The following is an 18,172-nucleotide window of genomic DNA, read 5'->3' on the forward strand; positions in this document are numbered from 1 at the left end:
GCAGAATGAAAAGGAAAATTCATATTTTTGCAGGACGCCACACTGAAGGGTGTGAGGAACCTGTGCTCCTCCAGATATTGTTGGGCTATAATCCCCACCAACCTATGCTGGTTGGGGCTGTAATAATAATAATAATAATAATAATTATTATTATTATTATTATTATTATTTATTATTTATCCCCTGCCCATCTGGCTGGGTTTCCCCAGCCACTCTGGCGGCTTCCAACAAAACACTAAAATTCAATAACCTACTAAGGAGTTGGAATCCAACCACATCTGGAAGGCCAAAGCTTTTAGAGGAACACACACAAAAATGTCAACATGGTAATGGCAGTAAATGCTGTCCCAATCTCAAACATTGCTGCTACTTTTTCTGTGATTCACAATTTGATCAGTGAAGCCAAAAGATGACAAACAGAATCATTCAGCAACCACATGCCCCCACAAAGTAGGCCAGTCTTCTCAATACCCTTGCAAAGTAATGGTTGTCTTTCTTTTCTTTTCTCTTTCTTTGGATAACTATGAAATAAACTATAAATAACAGGTGCTGGCCTGTACACTATTTCCAAGTTTAAAGTCTAAATACTAGAAATGAAAATACATACATCTTTGGTCCTCCTCCTTTGTTTGAAGTAGTTGAAACTCTGAAGCAACAAACAAACAGATAGACAAACAAACAAACAAACCTCTGGTTAGAAATCATATATACTTTATGACTTCTATGATTATATACAGTGGTACCTCTGGTTACGTACTTAATTTGTTCCAGAGGTCCGTTCTTAACCTGAAACTGTTCTTAACCTGCAGCACCACTTTAGCTAATGGGGCCTCCTGCTGCCGCCGTGCCGCTGGAGCACGATTTCTGTTCTCATCCTGAAGTTCTTAACCCGAGGTACTATTTCTGGGTTAGCGGAGTCTGTAACCTGAAGTGTATGTAACCTGAAGTGTATGTAACCCGAGGTACCACTGTAATGGATACTTTCCAAATTCCCTTTTCAGGCAGGGATCATCACAACATGGAGTAATTCCAGGACTGAACTGAACAGCAATGGGAATCTTGATTTTTTTCTTGCGGTGCAGTTGGTCAATAGATGCAACCCAGAACCTGATAACAAGGAAGCCCTACATTTTCTACTATGGGGTAGTATCTCATACCCATATGGTTGCAAAGCACAGAAATTACGAGTCATATCTCTGACATCCCTCAGAAAATAAGTGTTTTTTTAATTGCATCCCTGCTGGCTGCCCCTGCTGATTGTCTGTGGAAGAATGTAAGCAAATTTAACCCAGAATTAAAATCTGAGGAATAATACCCAAGCTTTGAGCACTTTTAACACTCCTACGGGGAGGAAAAGGCATGCCTATAACATGGCCCTCTTGGTAGTTTCCACCGCTCTCAGAAATTTGAGTGGGGGAGTCAGGGCATTCTCTGGGTTAGCCCCCTAAATTGTGGGATTTCCTCCCCACAGATGGAAGCAAAAGAACACACCTATTTACACAGGCAGTTGACACCTGAGATAGAGATTTTTAGGATCCACTACATTCTCTTATTGGGACGCAGGTGGCGCTGTGGGTAAAACCTCAGTGCCTAGGGCTTGCCGATTGCATCGTCGGCGGTTTGAATCCCCGCGGCGGGGTGAGTTCCCGTCTTTCGGTCCCAGCTCCTGCCCACCTAGCAGTTCGAAAGCACCCCTAAGTGCAAGTAGATAAATAGGTACCGCTTTCTAGTGGGAAGGTAAACGGCGTTTCCATGTGCTGCTCTGGTGCTGGCTCGCCAGAGCAGCTTCGTCACGCTGGCCACGTGACCTGGAAGTGTCTCCGGACAGCACTGGCCCCCGGCCTCTTAAGTGAGATGGGCGCACAACCCTAGAGTCGGACACGACTGGCCCGTACGGGCAGGGGTACCTTTACCTTTACCTTTACCTTACATTCTCTTCACTGTAGTTTGTTTTTAAATTATTTTAATATTATTATTTTTTAAAGTGGTGGAATCTTATGGTGAAAGCCAGGAAAGAAAGGAAGATAATGGAAATAATAATAAAAGAAATTATATTTGAGGGTATCAGAAAGTAGATGCTACTTTTCTCCATTTTGCCTGGTGGAGAATGAGTTCAGGGAAATCTTTTTCAGAGTTAGGGGTGGCTGGAGTCTTATGGGTTATTTATAACATCTATTTACAAACCATCAAGGGGACATGGGATAGTATGAAAACAATAGTCAGTTTACTAAGAAGAAGAAGAAGATTTCTATACCATCGTTCACCCAAGGATCACAGTTTACAATATAAAAGCACAAAAAACATATAGCATAATAACAAACAAAAACAAGGCACCCCTATTTTAAAAGGCAATAGATTGTATTATTATATTGTGTAGACAGTGTTAGGCTCAAAGAGCCTCAGCATCCACCTAGCTTACAGGTAAGGAGGATCTGTGCATCTCACCTTTGAATGACCTTACGTGATGAGCTTTCTCTTGTCTTGACTCACTCTCATTCAAGCCTTCTCTATTTGCACATATCATTAATGCTCAAAGTCATTCAAAGTCCATCTATTTCATAGATGACACAGCAGCAAAGACAGGAATGCCACCAAGTGTGAACTCAGTGAGGGAATGAAAACCACTTAGTCTCCCTAAATAGGCTTGAATGATCTACATGTTTGCAAACGAACATTTCATGGAATTTTAGAATTGAAGAGTTGGAAGGGACCACAAGGGTCATCTAGTCCAAAGCCCTGCAGGGCAGGAATCTTTTGCCCTACATGGGGCTTGAATCCACATCTCTGAGATTAAGAGTCTCATGCTCTGACTGAGACTCATTCACACCTTACATTATTAGATAAAGGTAGAGGCAAAGGGACCCCTGAGCATCAGGTCCAGTCGTGGCCAACTCTGGGGTTGCGGTACTCATCTCGCTTTATTGGCCGAGAGAACCAGCGTTTGTCCGCAGACAGCTTCCAGGTCATGTGGCCAGCATGACTAAGCTGCTTCTGGCAAACCAGAGCAGCGCACAGAAATGCTGTTTACCTTCCCGCCAGAGTGGTACCTATTTATCTACTTGCACTTTGATGTGCTTTCAAACTGCTAGGTTGGTAGGAACAGGGAACAAGCGACAGGAGCTCACCCCATCGCGGGGATTCAAACCACCAACCTTCTGATCGGCAAGTCCTAGGCTCTATGGTTTAACCCACAGCGCCGCCTAGATGCACACACTTAACAAATGAGACACATGAAAATGTAACATATGAAGAAGTCCCGCATTAAGTTCTTTAAAAAAAGAATGATCCAATAAGCACTGTATACTTACGGTTTGTTATTGGTGGCTACAGCTGTAGTTGTATTTTGTGAGGCCCAGGAATGCCTGTGTGATGGAACAAAAATGCTGAATTAATTTGTGTGTTGAACATGCGTATTTAAAATATGTACCCCCAGAAAAAAGCACTGCTGCTTGTGTAGCTTTTTGAAGCACATGAATCTTATTTTGGGGCAGTTTGTAACCCTGTTTAACTTACCAAACTTGTGGTCTTTTTTCTATGTCATGGGAAGAGAGAAACTTTGGAACTCACTTTAAAGGGCCTATTTTAAAGGTCCAGCACCCTATATTTCCACACTTAACCTTGCTGCATATATATTTATTTTAAATCTCTGCTGGTGTTCTCTCACTAAAGGGTACCTGCCCCAAACTTGGATCTTGGCATCCAGGAATATTCTCTCCCTCCTTCCCTCTCTCTATATATCCCTGAACCAACAGAAAATGGGAGCACAGGTACATGTGAGCGCATTCAGATATTATTGCATTGTTTCTATTGTTCCTTTTATACTGCATTACCTATTGAATTGTGGAACAGCAACTTTTTGATCAATGTATCGTCATGTCGTAGGCAAAGGTAAAGGGACCCCTGACCGTTAGGTTCAGTTGTGGACAACTCTGGGGTTGCGGCGCTCATCTCGCTTTATTGGCCGAGGGAACCGGCGTACAGCTTCATGTGGCCAGCATAACTAAGCCACTTTCTGGCAAACCAGAGCAGCGCATGGAAATGCTGTTTACCTTCCCGCCGGAGTGGTACCTAGTTATCTACTTGTACTTTGATGTGCTTTCGAACTGCTAGGTGGGCAGGAGCAGGGACCGAGCAACGGGAGCTCACCCCATCGCAGGGATTTGAACCGCCGACCTTGTGATCAGCAAGTCCTAGGCTCTGTGGTTTAACCCACAGCACTACATTTAAAATTGCAGGAAATATCTGTATGCCCCGATGAAATTAAAATGCAAAACTCCCATGATTTTTGCAAATCATACAAACAGGTTTATTTTTCTGGAAGTGAAAAAACATAGAAATGAGCACTAAATTTCCATGAGAAAGAGGACAGAAGCAATGGTTGAGTGAATGTGGTCTGCCCCTGGGCAGATGGTGAAGAGCTCAGTTTTTTCAATAGAGGGAGATATTTTACCATGCACTGCCAAGGCTTACAAGAATTATTCTGCTGATGTGCAGGAAAATGTTTACCCACGCTGAAAAACAATGACATGGCTATGTGGTGAAGAAACCACAACACCTCAAGTCCACACACCAGCAATTCACATTGAAGATCACTTTACTTTCAAGGTTGTGTTTCTCTGTGTGCATTCTTGCAAGCTAAAATATTCTTTTCAGGTAGCATGGATGCCATACGTTGTGGCAGAGCACTTCCTTTTCATGCATACAGTGAGTCTCAGGTCCAGTCATTTGCATCTGCAGCTAAAAGGTCTCCAATAGCAGGACTGGGAAAGACCCCAGAATCCTACAGAGCAACGTACAGTCAAAGGAGAAAGTGCTTGCCTAGATGAGCCATTGGACTGACTCCATGTAAGGAAGCTCCTTATATCTGTCCATAAGGGTGTATAACGTCATGATAGCATTCAAAACCAGCCAAACCAAAGCCCAAACCACTTTACACCACAGTCATAAACATTTCTACTCAAATTTTCAATAAGGTTACTCCCAAGTAAACACACAGAGGTTTAAAATTCCAAAGTCTAATTGATTTCAGTGGGAAAGGAAAACATGAGCTCTCTTGAAATCACACATAACCGTCAGCCAAACCATCGCTTAGCAAATGTGTGGGTTCCCACAGCTTTTGCTGCCAACATGCTAATTTGGCCAAACCATTGTTTGGCTTCATATTACATATGAACCCAGACTTGTGGTTCAGAATCCCCAAATAAACCATGAGTAGTAAAAACAAACTTTGGTTACAGCTTGTGGTTTGTTTAGAGTGAGATAAACCATGAGCCCAGGTTTGGACATAATGCTAAGACAAACCATAGAGCATAGCAGCCATTGTCTTCATTCCAGGAATCTGCAAGCTGACTTGTTTGCACCCAGCTATGGTTTGGCTTAGCTGCACACGCAGTCTGGGTTACTAGGGCTTAACTTTGCCTGGATCTTACACAAGATATGTATTTTATTTAATTTGTCATTTTTATCCCACAGTGTTTAGCTACCCAGAGGCTCTCACCATGGCAGACAAGCTTAGAATATTTCAGGATGCAATTCTGAACAGAATTAATGGGACTTTCTTTTGAGCAAAGATGCATAGGATTACACTGTCACAGATTTTTTCAAGTTTGTATCTAAAATTAGAACAATGATGTGGGCTAGATATTCCTCAAAAACTCAACCAAAGCTGTCAACATAACAACCAAAGAGAAATTCTTTTGAAGCATTTCCTAACATTTAGGAGCTGAACATAACTTGGATAAAATTCAAATTCTTACCTTTTGTGTTGTTCATCATCTATGGTGACCTTCTGACTGGAGACTGGGGGAGGCATCCATGACTGCCTAATAATGTACAACCATATAGTTCATATTACAGGTCTTTTGTATTTGGACCCAAAGTCTAAGAAGTTTATGCTGCCTGTTATCAACTTAAATCCCATTGTTTAAATCCTAATTAAAATTAAGCACTCAACTGTGGCTTGATCTTGCTTATAGTGATGTTCATTAATACGAACTGCAAAGCTGTCACTGTATAATTCCGCATTTTTGTCTCCCCACTGAGAATTTCTGGGAATAAATTTATTTTTTGATGTGTCTAATGTTTCCTATCTCAGGAATAAGGCTGCTACTTCTCTTAAGAACAGAGGAAACACCATAGCTATTGCTTGTTTGTGTATGCAGAGATTCCTAGAATGACTTTCCCATCCTTTGCTTGCAGAAGATTTTAGGTTCAATCCCGGCTAACTTCAGATGGCAAGAGTGGGAAAGAACATACCGTAGCTATAATTTTCCTGCAAATGGAAGCAGCTACTAATCACATTCTCACCTCCAGGAGGGAGGAAAAAAACCACCTTTCAAACTATTAAATACCTAAAAGACTATCTACCCTATGCCTGACATATGAAAAAAAAATTGTGTTACTAACTCAGATCAGCCTGGAACTATCCTTGGCGGTAAGAGAGTCCCATTCTCTCCCATCCCCCATGTTTTACAAGATCCATAAAAACATATGCCAAGTATAGAGTAGCATAGGGAGCAACACTATTGAGTCACTACTACAGTGGTACCTCAGGTTAAGTACTTAATTCGTTCCGGAGGGCCGTACTTAACCTGAAACTGTTCTTAACCTGAAGCACCACTTTAGCTAATCGGGCCTCCTGCTGCCGCCGCGCCACCAGAGCACGATTTCTGTTCTCATCCTGAAGCAAAGTTCTTAACCTGAAGCACTATTTCTGGGTTAGCGGAGTCTGTAACCTGAAGTGTATGTAACCTGAAGCATATGCAACCCGAGGTACCACTGTACTTAGTCTCACTGAGGTTTCCTCAGTGTAAGTGCTCTTCAAATCCATCTTTTACTTGTATGTTTCACTTAAATTTCTCTTTTAAAGGATGAGCAGAGCAGTCCTCATGAGGGGTTGGGGAGGCACAGATTTGCCACAGCACCCAAAGTCCTGCCAGTTCCTGCTGAAAGGTGAGTGGAGTAGCCATTTCTTTTCCTACTACTTTAGCTCCAGACTGGTGCAGCTGAAAGGCCTGAGGACTAGACCCTTCAAGGGACATGTGGGTCTTCAAATCCAGCTGATGCAAAGCCTCTGGTGCCCTGCTACTGCTCCCAATATCCTTTCTGCTGGTTATCCTCAATGGGAGAACCGCTGGTGGAAGCTTGGGACTTCTGCCATAACACAGGTCTCCCACAGCGATTTTCTACTGTGTTGGTGGAGGTTGGCTGTAATGGTTATAAGGAGTTGCTCGTGCGTAAGTTACCGCCACTCCTGGCTAGGTAGCCTGGTTAAACCTGTTCTGGCTGGACAGCCCTTCACTTCGTGGCTGTTCAGTCGCTAGCAGAATCCGTCAGTGGGCGTTTCTTGAACTTCTTCCAGCAAAGAAGTTCTTTGACGCCAAGTCTACGCCTACTTTCCCTGCGCAGAAGTCTTCTGCGCAGGGTGGGTGTGGGTAGCGGAGGACCCGTGCTCTCCCCGCTGGTCTCCAGTGAAGAGTCTTGGAGCCCCCTCACCGATTCCCACATCTGCCCTCCTCTATCCCTGGTGTTACGCTGATTTCCTTCCCCAGCAGATGAGCTCCCTCTCTCCCTGCTGGGCCCCTCTCCAGCATCGCTTGAGAGCCTTGCCTCCACCTCTGGCTCTGATGTCAGTTCCCTGACATTGGCAAACGGGCAACAGTACGCCATCCTAACCCCTTCCCCAAGACATCAACACCAGTGGATTATGAGGGCTCCACTCTCAGTTGGAGTAATTATTAGAAGCAATTTCTATATCAGATAGATAGCTTTTGCGAAAACATTGATATCTACAGTAAAAATGAAGAAGGTCTTGAATACCTTTTCTTCTTCACAGGCGATGTGGCGTTGCCAGTGTTGATAGATGCATCAAGCTCCTTCCTGGAAAAATCATAAAGCAAAGTTGAAAGTTTGGTTGTTTCAGTTAACCATACTTAAGGATAACTACTTTTTCAATGGTTAGGGACGACAAACCGTGTTTAATCAAAAACAGAAGTACTGTAAAGGTTGTTGTTGTTTTTCACTTTTTACTCCTCACATCTGCACTAAAAGAGGAGAGCGGGATGGACTACTCACTTGGGCTTCTAACAATAAACAGTTCGATCTGAATCCCTTCCAATCGGGATTCAGGCCTCATCACGGGACTGAAACTGCCTTGGTCGCACTGGTTGATGATCTCCGGCGGGCTAGGGACAAAGGTGAGAGCTGTTTCCTAGTTCTGCTGGATCTCTCAGCGGCGTTTGATACCATCAACCATAACATCCTTCTGGACCGTCTTGAGGGGCTGGGAGCTGGGGGCACTGTCATACAGTGGTTCCGCTCCTTTCTCCTGGGCCGTGTTCAGAAAGTGGTGGTGGGGGATGAGTGTTCAGACCCCTGGGCTCTCACTTGTGGGGTGCCTCAGGGTTCTGTCCTCTCCCCCATGCTTTTCAACATTTACATGCAGCCGCTGGGAGAGATCATCAGGAGGTTTGGGCTGGGTGTTCATCAGTATGCGGATGATACCCAGCTCTACCTCTCTTTTAAATCAGAACCAGTGAAGGCGGTGAAGGTCCTGTGTGAGTGTCTGGAGGCGGTTGGAGGATGGATGGCGGCTAACAGATTGAGGTTGAATCCTGACAAGACAGAAGTACTGTTTTGGGGGGACAGGAGGCGGGCAGGTGTGGAGGATTCCCTGGTCCTGAATGGGGTAACTGTGCCCCTGAAGGACCAGGTGCGCAGCCTGGGAGTCATTTTGGACTCACAGCTGTCCATGGAGGCACAGGTCAAATCTGTGTCCAGGGCAGCTGTTTACCAGCTCCATCTGGTACGTAGGCTGAGACCCTATCTGCCTGCGGACTGTCTCGCCAGAGTGGTGCATGCTCTGGTTATCTCCTGCTTGGACTACTGCAATGCACTCTACGTGGGGCTACCTTTGCAGGTGACTCGGAAACTACAACTAATCCAGAATGCGGCAGCTAGACTGGTGACTGGGGGTGGCCGCCGAGACCATATAACACCGGTCTTGAAAGACCTACATTGGCTCCCAGTACGCTTCCGAGCACAATTCAAAGTGTTGGTGCTGACCTTTAAGGCCCTAAACGGCCTCGGTCCAGTATACCTGAAGGAGCGTCTCCACCCCCATCATTCTGCCCGGACGCTGAGGTCCAGCGCCGAGGGCCTTCTGGCGGTTCCCTCACTGCGAGAAGCAAAGCTACAGGGAACCAGGCAGAGGGCCTTCTCGGTAGTGGCGCCCGCCCTGTGGAACGCCCTTCCAGCAGATGTCAAAGCGATAAACAACTACCTGACATTCAGAAGACATCTTAAGGCAGCCCTATTCAGGGAAGTTTTTAACGTGTGATATTTTACTGTATTTTGGGTTTCTATGGAAGCCGCCCAGAGTGGCTGGGGAGGCCCAGCCAGATGGGTGGGGTATAAATAATAAATAAATAAATTAATAATAATAATAATAATAATAATGTGGCCACTATGGTTTGTGTACAAAGCACTGACAAGTGATGCTTAGAATCAAGAGTTTTGCTCTTACACAAGGTGTGATTCACCCTTAAGGCTTCCTCAATGACCAGCTCCAACGGTATAGCAATAACTTCTGAAGATCTGTATCCTAGATCTACAGTAAAGCATGTGATCTGCTAGGTCCCACACCAGCACCAGTGGCTCCCAGGAAGGAAGGATTCCTATAGAGATCCACCTATTTGATTTGTCCTAAACCTGATGGGCACCCTAAACAGATGACTATGAAGCACGGCTTACACATACCGGCTACTTGGCTTGCCATCCAAGGTGGGAAGCTTATTTGCTTTGTCAGCATCACTGTTGCCAGGAATCCTAAATAAATAGCAAAACGAGCTTTCACCAACAGTAGAAATTAGCTTTTCTTAAAAAAAGAAAAAGATTGCCTGAATTAAAATGTCAACATCTAATATTTCCTAGCAAGGCAGAAAAAGCTTCCCGTAGGTTCTGCACACACTTCTACAGTGATAATGAGGCCAGTATACTAGCTGACTCAATATAACGTTAGTGCTTATTAGTTTTAAAAAGTTTTTCGGCTTGCTGAAAGAGTATTTTAATTAAGTCTTAGAAAACCAATGAATTATTAAATGTCCAGAGATTATTACATGCTCTTTTTTAAACGAGTAGTGAAAAACAGCAAATCCTTTGAGAAGCCCCTTAATAAAGAACTAAAAAGCATCTTCAGTCGAAACAGCTCATTGTCACTCCCTATATAGTGTTGCTCACCCCCCACCACCAAGTGTTTCCGGAGATCAATATGATTTGAAGTTGCCCATTGTGTATAATTCCTTGTGGAGCACAGCCATTGCATCAAACCAAGGAGGCCAGGGTAGCTGTGCTTACCATTGATTTCATTAAGCCATTAGATTTACATTAAAGAAAAAGCACAAGCCCTTTCCTGGCCTTTATGGATTTCAAAGTCACTGCTGGAAAACCTTTTCCTGACTTCCACTTAAATGGAAGGCTCCTGCTGTCGGAGCTGAATTAACCATTTAAGGTAGCAATGCCATTTATATCTGCCACAAAGTGGCGCTTCTGAAGGATCTCATGCCGAAGATTGAGCAACATGGAGGCAATGCAACAGATCTGAGGGCATACTGGGGCTCACAAACCAATTGTTGTGCTACAAAAGCGTAAGCTGAGTGAGCATTTTGCATCCTATGAGTTTTGGACCTATGAAGCGGGATTTTACTCAAAAAGGCCTTTTATTTGACTGTTATGCCCCCATATGGGTTTGAGGAATTTCAGAAGCACAACTCCAGCGAAAGGGAGGCATGCTGTTGTTATAACAATGTGGTAGACTGGGGCAGTTATGATTCCTTGTACTTCTATACGTAGGCAATATCCCGTGGTTTTCTCTATGTCACTCCTTCCTACAGTTTTGTAAGGTAGAGGAGGTTGCTGCACCTAGCTGAGGATACCTAGTTGATGTTTCATCATCAGCAAACACATGACCACATCTCTCCTGTGAGAAAATGCTTGCTGTGAAGGCAGCAGGCTGGTTTTGAGGAGGAATGTCCTTAAGAAAAGGCCTGGGGGTTGTTACAAGACACACAGGAATCCCAAAGATCTCTGGAGTTCACAAGAGCTCTGTAATTTACTATCTTGCCCATTATCTAGTTATATTTGATGTGATGCGAGACACTGTGTAAGCAATAAACTAAAGGACAATCTGAGCTGGTCTTTGTAATATGATTTTACTGTATCCAGGATAGCATTCGCTGCAGAAACTAGTGGTTGTCAATTGACTCACTCGATGTCTTATTATGATTATGACTAAATGCTGAAATTTCACTGTCTATAACGAACCAACCAAGGGTATCCAACACATTCAACTTTCTCTTTTCAAACAGACTTTTATTAAAGGCTGAGCTACATGTTACCACAGGGCCATCCCACTGAAGCAAAATGAGACTATTGCCTCAGGTGACGGACATGGGAGAACAGCAACACGGTGTTTTCCTGCTCCTCCCTCCCTCACGGCAAAATGGATCTCTGTGGAAATTATGTGAGGCTAATCTCCTCCAACCTGCCTCAGTCTGAGAACGGGCTTTGAGGAGGGGTCCATCTTCAGAGCAAGGCATGCCGGGCCTTGTTGTGGTAGCTAGAAGTTCTGCTGAGGTGAAAATCTAAAGTCAAAAGATGGCTCTCGCCCAGCCGAGTGCCTCACTCGGAGGAAGGACCCTCTTGGCCCATTTGCAGAGCAAGGCAGGGAGTACAGGAAGGGGAAGTGCAATGGCAACAGTGGATGAGAGGAGGTGGCTTCTGTTACACACCTCAGGCAGAATGGCCCTGTGTTACAATAAGTATAGCGATATTACTAAAAAAGGCAGCCCCATGCAAGGTTCTCTGCTAATATGTACAGCCGTACTTCAGAAGTCGAACAGAATCCATTCCGGAAGTCCGTTCGACTTCCAAAGTGTTCAGAAACCAAAGCACGGCTTCCAAAGCCCTGTCAGACGTTCAGGTTCCAAGAACGTTCGCAAACCAGAAAAGTCGCTTCAAGGTTTGCGGCGTTCGGGAGCCAAAACGTTTGACTCTCAAGGCATTCGAGGTCCAAGGTACGACTGTATTATATACTGCTCTGTGTCTGGAATATTTTACGATACTGTATATCTATTGTTATTATTAATATCACCATTCATTTATTAATTGGAGGGCCATAACAGCTTTGTGGGGAACCTAAGGGAGCAGTCAATATTTTTTGAAATTAATTTTAAAATTAAATTAATTAACAAATAAAATTGGGGGAGACCCCCCAAAAAATACATTTTAGCGTTATGACTCACAGTGGGGGACCCATAAGAACAGTCAATTTATGACAACTTTGGGGAAACTCACTTAGGGGGCCGTATGCAACCCACAGGTTAGCTACCTCTGCTGAATTAAAATTCACAAAGATTGAATTCCACTAGCATTTGCTAGGTGGGAAAGTCCCATTCCAGGAGGAGAACAGATGTTAGGATCCAAGGCAAAGCGTCTCTTAAGACAAGAATGGGAAACCTGTGGCTCTGCAGACCCTGCAGGACTCCAACTCCCATCAGCCTCAGCTAGCCAGGCCAACAGTCAGGGGTGATGGGAGTTGTAGCCAGAAACATCTGAAAGGCCACAGGTTCCCCTTCACTCTCTTAAGGCAGATATTCAATTTAATTATCAAATGTGTACCCCATCCTTCTTCAAAAGAGCTCTGGATACATAAAATGATATTTTATTCTTGTGAGATAGGTTAAGCTATGTGACAGCAACTTTGTAAAGGTAATTGATGAGTTTCATGGCTGAATGGGGAAGTCTGAATCCAGGTCTCATCTATCCACAACACTATTTGTTACACCAAACCACACCAAACCACAACACAGTTAAAACATCTGAATCACATTGTAAGTGTAGCAGGATTTTGTAGCCGTGTACAAAAGCCCGAGAGCATCCAAACTTTATAATACAAAACAATAAAGCCATCTATATAAAACTCTTACCTGTCTAAAGTTGTATCGGATCTATATCGGCTAAGCAAAGCTTTCTGATCATCATCTGTGCTCCTGACATTAAGAAAGATTAATTAATTATAGTAACTGAGGGACGGTAATGACTTTAAAGAAGATTTTCAGTCACCAAAGTATCCAAATTAGATCTGTCAGATGATTAACCTCTGCAATTTAACAACTGATCTTTTGAGATAAGAAATAAATAGAAATATTCCAATACTGCAGTTGAGGTGATCATTTCAAGATATTTAATAAATATTTTGATTCTCTTGACTAAATTGAACAAAAAAAAAGTTGAGAAATTATCTTCACACTTCCACAGAATCTAGTATCATGTGAATACATGGCAATATCCTCAATAGTCAATATCCTTTCACAGCTATCTAATTATGTTACCTATCTCTTCAAAAAATTGTTGGAGTTATCACATACTACAAATCCATTTTCCATCTTCTGTTCTCATTTTTAAAAGCAGTGGATGAGAGGAGGTAGCACATTTTTAACTTGAAATGTAGAATTCTGTCACTAATATACCAGTATGTAATTTGCAAGGGGAATATTGCATTGCAATCAAAGACATAGACTTTGCTCAACCAATAAAGCAAATTCTTCAGATGTTAGTTTCCAACTCCTATCTGTCCCAACCAGCATTGCCAATGATCAGGAATGATTGATGTGAGTTACAACAACACCTAGAAGATCTCAAGTTTCTCAGCCCTGCTGAGGTTATTAATGAGAACAAACAACCATAGCCTGCATATTTTTCCATAGTTGGGAAAAAGTGGAGGAAACTTATAGAGATTAATAGGCTACTGTACCTGTGTAAACCATCTTGTGATTTGTATTGATTAAGGACCACTCTGCCATAGTTTTCATCAGCGCTGCAATAAACCAAATATTTCATATTATTTTCATTTATATAGTGCCTATAAACTAATGATGCTGTCTGAAGGAAGTGTGTCAATGTAGGAAGAGGCTGACAAAGGGAAAATACTCAAGGGGCCATACACTTTTCTACTGATTCTACTTCTAAATGTAGCATATATTGGTAATGTAATCAGATAAAAGCCCTGGGCAGCTGTTCAGATGCAGCTCCTCATTTTTACATAACGATTTATGAACGAGTGTGGATCCTTTCTGGTCCATAAATTGCTATAAACCTTTCACCAAGACACACACACACACACACACACAGAAGCTACAGCATATACTCAGCTTTTATATAGCTATCCATATGATTTCTTGGAAGTTATAATTCTGAAGCTACAATGCACAAATCATGGAGCTATCGAGCTTTCTTGAGTTTCAAGTTATTAATGTAATACAAATAAATGAATTCTGTTGCCAGAGCACAAAAGATTGATTCTTATAATGGAGTTAAGGCCTTTGTCTTGAGTTAAATATGGAAGGACCCAATGCCAACATGTGTGGCAAAGTTCACATACTTTAATCATCAGGCTTTGTTTGCTGAACTTTTCCCTTGCTCTACAGATAACTCTTCTGCAAAATACTGTTTGATTCCTTTTAGCTCTCACCTTCTGGCTATTATAAACTAGATCAGGTATAGGCAAACTCGGCCCTCCAGATGTTTTGGGACTGCAGCTCCCATCATCCCTGATCACTGGTCCTGTTATCTTGGGATGGTGGGCGTTGTAGTCCCAAAACATCTGGAGGGCCGAGTTTGCCTATGCCTGAACTAGATGACCATACACCCTATTCTTCCATTATGAAAGCAAAACCAGTAATTTTTGAATTTTCAAAACTTGAGGGAACCCCTTCCAGTCAGATCTGTTGGTCAAAGGAGTTCTGCACATCTGCCCTATAACTCCTGCATCTACAATGTCCAGATTTGGAGTACATGGGTCAGTCCTTTCCAGTCTCTGTTGGTTTTGCATGTGGTCATTTATAAATCCATTCCATCCCATTTTCACATTAATTTGCAAATTTGTGCTATCACAAAATACTTATTTAAATATGTATTATTTCAATCAATGCATTACAAAACATATACATGTGCAATCCCCCCCCCCTTTTTGGTAATTTTTTTTGAGCTAAGAAACTTTGGAAAAGTGCAAAATCTGAAGGATAATTAGCTGCTAATCCATGTATTTGCCTGGGAGGTGCGAATTAGGTCGGTTTGCTTAAAAACAAGTATGGAACAAAATTCTGTTCCAGATTTGAGAGACGACAAAGGTGATCATTTCAAGATATTTAATAAATATTTTGATTCTCTTGACTAAATTTAGCAGTTGCGTCAAAGGAGGAATTTCAGCAGTTGTTGATTATAATATTGTAGCTGTAGTCTATATGTGCAGAGCAGAGAATTCTGGGAAGTGTATACTGTCCATAGTCAGTTCATGCAAGGTACTGACCAGGATATTTGGATCTCACCATTACACTATGTTTACAGAGAATGTGCTTTAGAATATGGGTAGTTGTGAGCTAGCCGTCTTTCAGGTAAGCTTGTTTGTCTGTACTGATCTTATCATTAAGGAATGCCCGGAGAATTTATGAGGCACCCCATAGTTTGAAGTGCACAGAGTTAATAAAGATTAAATAAAGTAGAAAAAGGTATTTAAATATACCTTCCAGAAGAAACCAGAGGCCTTTCTCTTGGGCATGGTTGGCCAACTGGTGCGAAAAGAAGATAGAACTTTTTTTATGTACGCCACAACAGCAGCAAGAATACTCATCGCAAAGTATTGGAAAATACAAGATTTACCCACCCGGGAACAATGGCAGATGAAGCTGATGGACTATATGGAACTGGCTGAGATGACTGGCAGAATCCGAGACCAAGGAGAAGAGTTGGTGGAAGAAGAGTGGAAGAAATTTAAAGTTTATCTTCAGAAATATTGTAAAATTAAGGAATGTTAGAAAGATGTTGGAGGGGGAAAAATTATGTGGTTTTAGCAGAAAGGATATAAAGGATTAAGTAAAAATGAATTGGTGAAAGAGAGAAGGTAAAATTATAATATGTTAAGATAAATTATTAGGATAAAAACAAAGTTGGAAAGTTAAAAAGCTTTTGGGAAGAAAGTTAAAAGCTTTTGGGAAATGATTTATAATGAGATGAAAATAATAATAATAATAAAAAAATATTAAGATATACTTTTGTGAAAAAACCAGAAGCTTTTCTTTTAGGTATTGTAGGAAAGGACATAAGAAGAAAGGACTATAAGCTTTTCCAATACGCAGCAACGGCAGCCAGAATCCTGTTGGCCCAAAAGTGGAAACAAGAGGAGATATCGACGATAGAAGAATGGAGATTAAAATTGATAGACTATGCTGAACTGGACAAATTAACTGGGAAAATTAGATATACTAAAGACCAAAAGTTCATCGAGGACTGGGGAAAATTGGTGGATTATCTGAAAAACATTTGTGGTATAAACACAACGTTAGTGGGATTTCAAGAGGCACTGTAAAAATACAAATAAGTATTGTTTATTAAAAAAAATGGGAATAAGGAGGAATAATGGCAATATGGAAAAAGGGAATGTGTACTAAAGGTATAAGTACGAATGATGTCAGAGGCGCTGAAGGAAGTTCAAAACAGGTATAATATGTTGTATTCGATATAAAATGTATAACTGGATGAAAACTAATAAATTTATTTATAAACAAAAAAAACCAAAAACAAAGTTGGAAGGATTTGCTGGAATATTTAATTGAATTAGAATACAAAAATGGGAGGCGTGAGGAAGTCAAGGAAATAAGTGAATGTAAATAAGTGAGTTAAAGGTTTGACTTGTTTTTTTTAATGTCTTTTTTCTTTTTTCTGTTTTTTGATATGTATTGTTTTTTCTTTTTCTTCTTGATTGTTTTCTTTTCTTTTTCGTTTTGTAAACTTTAAAATCTTAATAAAAATTTATTTTTTTAAAAAAATAAAGATTAAATAAAGTAAAAGTGGATGGCTAATTGGTGAAAGAGAGAATGCAAAATTACAGTATATGAAGATAAATTATTAGGATAAAAATAAAGATGAAGGATTTGCTGAAATATCTATTTGAACTAGAAAACAAAGAGGGGAGGTGTGAGGAGGTCAAGGAAATAAGTCATAGAAAGAAAATTATGTAAAGGTTTAACTTGGTTTTTTTCTGTTTTGATTGTATGTATTTTCTAATTATTTTTTTTCCTTTTTATCTGTTTTTGTTTTTTTGCTTTTTTATTTTTTGCACTTTTTTTCTTGGAAATGTCTTGTTTTTTTGTATTGTGTTTTCTGTTTGTTTGTTTTTTTGTAATGTCTTAAAACCTGAATTAATATTATTCTAAAAAAAAAAAAAGAAATGCACAGAGTTAGACTCACCATTGGATATGCAATGGATTGGATGTAACGGATGCTGTCTGGACAAGGGAGACTTTACAGATGCATCCCAGACCTCTTCTACTTTTACTGTTTTGTTTTAAGTGTTAAGTGCCCTGCCACTTGGAGTGAAACTCTGACATCTGCATGCCTTGGCAATATGCTACATACTACAAGCTTTCTCTAAAGCATTTTTAATCTTTCTATCTCTTGTGCTACCTGTGTTTAATTTAAACATCTCCTGCAGTACTTTGATCTTATCCTTTGATCTGCAGTGCCTAGCCCTGGGAGAAGTTTTATTAAGATTACACGTAAAACCACAGAAACACAGACGCACACGCCTTAGTGGCCTGCCTTCCATCCCTTTTCTCTCTGAAGCTGATGGCTGCATCAAGGGCTGCAAGCACAGGCAAGACTCTCAGAAGAAGCAAACTGGCTGCCCAACTACTGTAGCAGCCAACTCCTTTCTGTGTCATTTAGCAAGAACTTGTTGGTCTGGGGCAGGGATGGGCAACCAGTGACCAACATTCGGGAAAAGTGAGGATTGCAGTCCAACAACATCTGGCAGGCCACAGGTTCCCCATTCTTGGTCTAGGACCAAGATTCAAAGATCCCATACAACCGAGGAAAAGGTGGGCTGGTAGACAAATTCATGGAGCATCAATCTAGTAGTGGTTATTAAACATGACTGATCATTAGAAACTCCTTTTCAGAGGCAGGATGTCATGGTCTGGTTGGAAGCAGAGGAACGGTGGGAGGCACTAGCTGGGGAAGATACTAGCCAAGGGAAGAAGGCTTCAGATTGGGGGTGGAACGATGGTGAATGATCAGAGGGAGAAGAGAGACTGGGAGGAGGAGATGTTGGAAGCTGAAG

At 41.7% G+C, this 18,172-nt stretch overlaps 1 protein-coding gene across 1 annotated transcript in view; it reads right to left on the reverse strand.

The window, feature by feature from the left end:
• The window catches only part of SCEL (sciellin), a 55,915-nt gene that overhangs the window by 24,696 nt on the left and 13,047 nt on the right, over nt 1-18,172 (reverse strand). Inside the window, exons 4-10 of the mRNA XM_081859514.1 lie at nt 13,811-13,873; nt 12,984-13,046; nt 9,757-9,825; nt 7,819-7,878; nt 5,757-5,822; nt 3,309-3,362; nt 608-646 (exon numbers count right to left, since the gene is read on the reverse strand). Of these exons, the coding sequence (XP_081715640.1) occupies nt 608-646; nt 3,309-3,362; nt 5,757-5,822; nt 7,819-7,878; nt 9,757-9,825; nt 12,984-13,046; nt 13,811-13,873 (414 nt within the window). The remainder of the gene's footprint in view (nt 1-607; nt 647-3,308; nt 3,363-5,756; nt 5,823-7,818; nt 7,879-9,756; nt 9,826-12,983; nt 13,047-13,810; nt 13,874-18,172) is intronic.

The sequence above is a fragment of the Podarcis erhardii genome, assembly GCF_964252035.2.
Source record: "Podarcis erhardii genome assembly, chromosome: 4".
NCBI lineage: Eukaryota > Metazoa > Chordata > Lepidosauria > Squamata > Lacertidae > Podarcis > Podarcis erhardii.